At 36.0% G+C, this 7,352-nt stretch overlaps 1 protein-coding gene across 1 annotated transcript; it reads left to right on the top strand.

Moving 5' to 3' along the window:
• The first annotated feature begins 5,526 nt into the window (after positions 1-5,526).
• On the top strand, positions 5,527-6,315 carry LOC145033975 (uncharacterized). Its single transcript, XM_078982430.1, has one exon. It carries the CDS (start codon positions 5,600-5,602, stop codon positions 5,813-5,815), a length of 216 nt encoding a protein of 71 aa, XP_078838556.1. The 5' UTR covers positions 5,527-5,599; the 3' UTR covers positions 5,816-6,315.
• Positions 6,316-7,352: the final 1,037 nt, after the last annotated feature.

Raw genomic sequence — 7,352 nt, 5'->3', positions numbered from 1 at the left:
CATGATTTCTTGATTATAGAACAGTGTCGGTGATTCGGTTTTGTGTAAGTAAGTGAGTGCATACAATCAACATGTAGTAAAAGTAATAGAACATGTAGCAGATAACAATATCATGAGAAAATATATAGCCGCTTTCATTAATGATAGTATTTTGATACATGAAAATTTGCCTACATAAGGCACACAATACATGAAATGAAATAAAATCCGACAGAGTAACGACTCCATGAGTAGTGTAATCACTTAATCATGTAGTCGATAGTACATAGAGTGGTACAAAAAATAAAATCATAACGGTAGTAGGTAGCAGATGAACGGGTACTAGTTGCGAAGAGAATGGTCTGGCCGTGTTGTTGATGAGGTAGATGCACCCTGAAGTCTAGCTAGGTGATGCACGGTGGCCCGAAGTCGGGCTTCTAATGTTGTTTGTCGCGCCTGGTAGTCCCTGACTACATAATGTGCCATCCTTTCTACGCGTTCAACCGCGGCTCTCTTATGTTGACTTTTTGCATTAACTTGTATTCTCAGGAAACCGTTGAGTAGGTTGGGCGGAATGAGTTAATGGATATTTGTATATTTTGTTTCATCATACTTTAACTATTTTGGAATGTAATATTCAAAACACAATAATCGATGTAAACAATGTATGTTGTTATATTACATGTGTGATGATGATGATGTTACGTTTCAATTATATACTATATGATGATACTACAAAGATGAAGTCACACCAAGCCCCCGTCGTTTCCATCATCTGGTTCGGGGATGTGACAACTTTGATTACGTTTCATTAAACCAATATTATTTTTAACATGTGTACTCACCAACTATTTTTATAGTTGATGCTCGTTTTACATGTTTTTTTTTCAGGAATCATCAAGTAAAAGGCACATAGAGACACAACACTTGTAGAGGCATTTGCATGTGTTGACTTTTAAATACATTGCAATTTCTTTTAAAAAGTTTTCAAACTCATTCTAAATTTGTAATGTTTTTAATAATATGGTTGGTGTTGTCTTTTAACTTTTGCTATCAAACTCTTTGTACTGCCACGTCCCGTATTTATGCTTTACCATGAAAGTTGCTAACATTACGTGCATGTAAGGCCTCAAGAGGTTAAAACACTCAAAACTTGCCTTAGGAAGAACTTTATGGCATGGAGAAAGGCCAAAGCTTGCTACAGTCGAGAACTTTATGTGCATGAGGGCCTAGAGGAGTCCAGATCTGAACACCCCACTTCAAAACATGCTCAATACCAGAAATGCCTCAAGAATAAGCTATAAATGACCTTAAACTCTTAAATGAAGAGATCTAAGAAGAGAAGGATCAAGCTAATGACTTTTTACCTTCAAATGAATTTCAACACGAAATAGATTCTAGATCTACAATCTCCTTCTCGTTCCAAGCTTCTTAATCTTCAAGTCTCTTCAAGGAATGCACCAAACACACACTTTTAGCCTTACATACACTCAAAATAGGAGGTTAGCTCGATCAGGATTTGTTTTTGGATGTGAAAGGTGGTAAGGAGGCTGGAGGGAGGACTTAAGGTCCTTTAAATAGGGTGCAAACCCTAAAAATTAGGGTTTTCATGTCTAGCTTCAACTTGTCGAGTTGGGTCCTCCAACTCGTCGAGTAAGTTATAGAATCCACGCGGCTTTATCCGTTTCTACACAACGAGTTGGGCCAGCCAACTCGTCGAGTAGGTATATAATTATGAATATAAAAGCATTAAAATTTATACCTGGGAGTCAAGATGTTACACATTAAGTACTTTGCATCCAAACCTCAAAAATCCTTCCTTACAAGTCCTAAATGCATAAAGTCGTCACCTGTATGCATTTCCATGACTCAATGGGACCCAACAACCAACATAATACATTAAGACCAAACATAACCCAACTAGAACATGTATGGACCAATTCTAAACATCAAGCAAGCATTTTTATGAACTTATAACCTCAGAAATGCTAAGAGTAGCAACTCAAAGCTCCTAGAGTGGTGGCCAACCGCTAGATATCCAACATGAGGTCAAAATGGGACCAAAACTCAAATAATCTTAGATATCAACTTCTAATGATCAGGTTTAGAACTTTTTACCTTTAAAGATATAGAAATGGAGCAAAGAGATGAGATCTACAAGCCTTTTATTGATTCACCACCTTGCACAAAGCTTCTACTCTTAAATATACAGTAAAACCCACCAAAGATGCACATAAATAGCTCACAACACTCTTGGATGAGGCTAGGGTTCAAGATCAGGGTTGTAATGCAGTATGAAAGAGAGGCTAAGACCTGGGAGTAAAGGTGTTTAAATAATGAGCCAACCCTAAAATATAGGTTTTTGGGATCTACCTCATTATGTTGGCGTAATGTATGTGCAATGGGCGTATAGCTCCAGACATCCACATCTACTTACCAAATTACGTTGTTCATACCGCAGCTTACGCCGAGCATACTCATCCCAACACGCGTATACCCTCCATGCATGCATGGGAACGATGTGCCAACTATTTCCATTAGGGGCTAATTCTGCCAATATCTTCAAAATGCTATAACTTCCTCATCTTAGGCTCGTTTCCAACGAACCTTATATCCGCGGAAAGCTGGCGAGAAGCCCTACACTTCGAATAACACACCCAAGCCTTAAAACCTCCCAAACAAAACACAAATTCCATAAAAGACCGAAATATCAAATTATGATTATACCCGTGACCTCCAAAGACACAATCGAACACTTGGATCACTTAGACCATAACAACCACACAAGCGATAAGGGCCAAACGCTTCCTTTCCCAAGGCCCTAAGCCTCATGGCCACTAAAGATTGCATCGTAGCCCCAAATAAAGAAGCAAATCCGAAACCGAGTATTACATTAGATACACGAGACCAATTATTGAATTGAAATCGAAAAAATAAATATTGTCCACATCAATCATATTTTATTAAATATATATAATCATATGTGCTTATATGTACCCAATCGTTTATGATATGTGAACAAGATTCATTATCAGGTTCTTGATTCAATTATTGTTTTTTTTTTCAACTTTAACCATATGTGATTAAATATATCTAATCACATGTGATTATATATATCTAATCACATATGATGTATATGGAAAAAAAGAATATTGTCCATATAAATCATATGTGATTAGATACACATACACATGTGATTATATGTATCTAATCACATATTATTTATATAGACAAAAAAGAATATTGTCCATATAAATCATATGTGATTATATACACATAATCACATGTTGATTATATACACATAATCACGTGTGGTGGTGATGGGTGTTAGTTGTGTGTGGTGATGTTTGGTGGTGGTAGGTGGTGATCGTGGTGAAGGGTGGTGGGGTAACATGTGGGGTGGCGGGTAATGGTGGTAATGGTGATGGTGGGTGGTCGGTGGTGATAATGGTAAGTTGCGGTGGTCATGGTGGGTGGTGGGTGGGGATGGTTGTGATGGGTGGTGGAGATGGGTGGTAGAGAAGGTGGCAGTGGTGGGTGGTAATGGTGGTAGTGGTGGGGTTGGTGGTGGTGGAGGGTAGTGGTGATAGATGGTGGGTAGTGGTTGGAGGTAGTGGCGGGTGGTGGTGATAATGGTGGGTGGTAGATATAGGTGGTAGTGGTGGGTGGGTGGTGGTTGTGGTGGGAGGTAGGGGTGGTGGCGGATGGTGGTGGGTGGTGATGGTAGTGGTGGTGGTTTTGGTGGGTGGTGGGTGGGGGTAGTATGGTAATGGTGATGATGGTGATGGATGGTGGTGGTGAAGAAAGGTGGTGGTAATGGGTAGTGTTAGTGGGAGGTGGTGATGGGTGACGGTTGGTGGTAGTGGTAAGTGGTGGTCTTAATATAGGGTGGTGGGTGGGTGGTAGTGATGGGTGGTGGAGGTGAGTGTTAGTGGTGAGTGGGTGGTGGGAGTAGTGGTAGTTTTGGTGGGTGGTGGTGTGTAGTGATGGTGGTGGTGGTGGGTGGTGGTGATAGGTGGTAGAGGTGGGTGGTAGTGATGAGTGGTAGTAGTAATGGTTGGTGGGTGGTGGTTAGTTGTAGTAGAAAGTGCTAGTCATAATGAAAGGTGGTGGGCTGGTGGTACTAATGGGTGGTGGATTTAGGTGGGTGGTGGGGATGGTGATGATGGTGGTGGGTGGTAGTTTTTGGTGGGTATTGGGTGGTTGTAGTGGTGATGGGTGGTGGTGGTCCGTAGTCGTAGTGGTGGATGGTGGTTGCGATTGGCAGTGGCGGGTGGTGGTTTTCGTTGGTGTGGGGTGGGGGTGGTGGTGGTGGTAGGTGGTAGGTGGTGGTATTGTTTGGGTCATGGTGGTGTTGGTTCGTGGGTTTTGTAATTTTTTTACTTATTTTTTATTTATAATAGTATTTTTTGATGATTTTAATTCAAAAAAAATTGTGTAATCCAAAATTATTCTCAAATATTTTCACAATAAAAAATGTTCTCGATTCAATGCGCTCTCTCTCTCTCTCTCTCTCTCTATATATATATATATATATATATATATATATATATATATATATATATATATATATATATATATACACACACACACACACACACATGCACAAACACTCAACCTCTGCCACCAACACCTTATCTGCTACCAACCAGTATAATCATATATGATTAGTCAACCTGTGAACAGATGTATAGGTATAATGATATATGATTATACATTTTTGTCATTTAATCATTTATGATTTGATATATATACTATTGCTACAAGTACACTGCAACGTTAGAGTGGCAAATGAAAAATATGTGATTAATATTAAATTTTAAGATCTCTATTCTTTTAGAATCTAAAATTAACTTTAAATTTGACAAAAAAAAATTCTTTAATTTCTTCTTATCGTAGTTTTATATAATCGGATGATTTTTTGGGTGTCTAATTAAAAAAGCTAAAGAATCCAATGATTACGATTTCAAAAATATGAATACATGAAAAAAGGACATTTGATCAAAGTAAGGCAAAATAAAGGAACAAAAAGGATACATAAATTTCGAATAAATACCTATGTTTGGAAATGGATTTTGATAGGAAAACTTATTCCCGTATATATACCTTAACACATGCAAGTTGGTTTAACTATAAATCTGTTACGAATCTATAATAATACGACGTGAATTCTAAAGTTTGATTCCTTATTTGTTAGCTGAACTTTTTTTTTCCTACATTTGTTCCATCAGATATGACTCGGGTTGTTAAAAAAATATATTATAAAACCTTCACAACAATACATGCTCACGTCACTCTCATACCTTCTTTCACCTTTTTTGGGATAAAAAACTGCAACTTTATTTTATTGTTACGTGTCTAGGTCCAATAACATATAAACAAACGAGGACTTAAAAACATCTAACGTATAACTATAAATATACAAGGATATAGAGCACTTGAGAACTCCTTTATTACTTTGAATTTTTAAAAGCATTACAAAAAAGGGACATGCGTTATTGTAATCTGATGACCAAAAAAGTAGCCAATGTCCCCCCACCCCCACCCATAAAACATAGCTTCATCTCCCTTACTCACTAAGTAAATCACTCCCCTTTGCTTACTTACATACTTACATACGATGCATATAGATTTAGGTCCAGCAGTTGTAGCAGTCGCTATGTTTATCCTATTGTCACCAGGGTTGCTATTTCAGATGCCAGCAAGAACAAGGGTGATAGAGTTTGGCAACATGTACACAAGTGCTATAGCCATTTTGATTCATGCTATCTTGTATTTTTGTATTTATACCATTTTGGTTGTCACTATCGGTATTCATATACATACTTCGTTTTAACGTCTTATATAGTTTGAAGGAATATATATACAAGTTTTCTCTTGGTTATAAGTGTGAATGATTGTAGATCGCTAATCATCTTTGCATGGAAGTTTTACAAGAGTTTTGCATTTTTCCTTTTGGAATGAATAGAATTGTTTTCAGGAAAGCATTACTATGTGAAAGACCGAATCAAGTCGTTTTGTTTGGGTTGTTTTGGATGAAGCTATAATTTACCCTACTAGATTGTATGGAAGAGACAAACTTTGTAGTGTTGTTTTTAATGATGAAGATGAAGAGGAAATTTACATATCGCTAACAAAGAGATTAATGTGAGTCCTTTGTCCACTTTGTTCCACAACATTTTTCATCATGTGTAATTAACAAACGGGGCCATAGCATATGTTGTATTCGTGTGTGGTGTCTATGAACATTGGGTCATGTATATGCATCAATAATTTATAACAAATAGTGATATAAGGATAAGAAAACTCTTGAAATATCATCATTTCATCAATATATTTGTTCAATGATATTATGGTAGTGATTATACCTTTGTATGTTCTTATCATCTTAAAATTACTCCTCCGGTTTATTAGGACAAAGTACACACTAAATTTTATCGATTTAATTTATAAACCTATCATTTTCTACTAATTTGGGCACATAACCAATAGTATAACAACCAAAAAAACAATTTAGTAGCTAGCTAAATCAACAAAATTGTGGAAATATATTATATTATATGTATTTTGACTGGGAAAAATAAAATTTTAAACGGTCTAAGAGTTTAATCATTACAGAAATACTTAATTGGTTAAATTGATAAAGTCATAAAATTGATATATGAATGTTTTTTTTTTCTATATTTGGCAGAAACATAACTAGTCAACTCTACCGCTTCCAAATCAATGAGCCTTCAACTGTCCAAAACAACTATTTTGGTTTCTTTAAATCTTGATTTCATTTCCTTTCTTAGTTTCAACATTCCACGTTTGATTTGATCGTATTTATATGCCAATTTAATTTTGGTACCTAAATTTCATATTGATTGTGGTGGTGTAAATGAAGATGAGGTGGTGGATAACGGTGGTGGTAAGGGCTGATAGTAACAATGGGTGGAGAGATGACGACATCAGTCTGGGTGGTGGGGTATTCAAGATGAGTGACTTTTTTAACATGCTAATCGGAATCTGCTGGGAAGTCTTAAAATCACTAATTTAGTATTTTTAAACATGAAGTTAGAAAATCAAAAAATTATCATATTTTGGCGGAGCGTTTAACAATTTGACTTGTACAAAACGAGTTAAGGAGGGTATAAAGTTTCAAAAGAGTACAAAAAATAAATAAATAACTAAAATTACAATTTATTTGTTTCAAAATTATACAAAAATATCATTCAATTTCGTTTAGTATAAAAAATACTAATAAACTATATTATTTATACACATAACCAATAAAGTTAGAAAAGATTATAGAAAAAACCTTAAGCTTTGCAAAAAATAAATAAATATAAATAAAATAAATAAAATAAAAATCATTTTTTGAGCCATTAAAA

This window comes from Lactuca saligna, chromosome 3 (genome assembly GCF_052625555.1).
Source record: "Lactuca saligna cultivar CGN05327 chromosome 3, ASM5262555v1, whole genome shotgun sequence".
Lineage (NCBI taxonomy): Eukaryota > Viridiplantae > Streptophyta > Magnoliopsida > Asterales > Asteraceae > Lactuca > Lactuca saligna.
The sequence above is the reverse complement of the archived record's forward strand: the minus strand, read 5'-3'. Positions and strand labels throughout refer to the sequence as shown.

What these genes read in the sequence shown, in the direction of transcription:
- LOC145033975 (XM_078982430.1), top strand. Translation starts at nt 5,600, where the DNA reads ATGCATATAGATTTAGGTCCAGCAGTTGTAGCAGTCGCTATGTTTATC.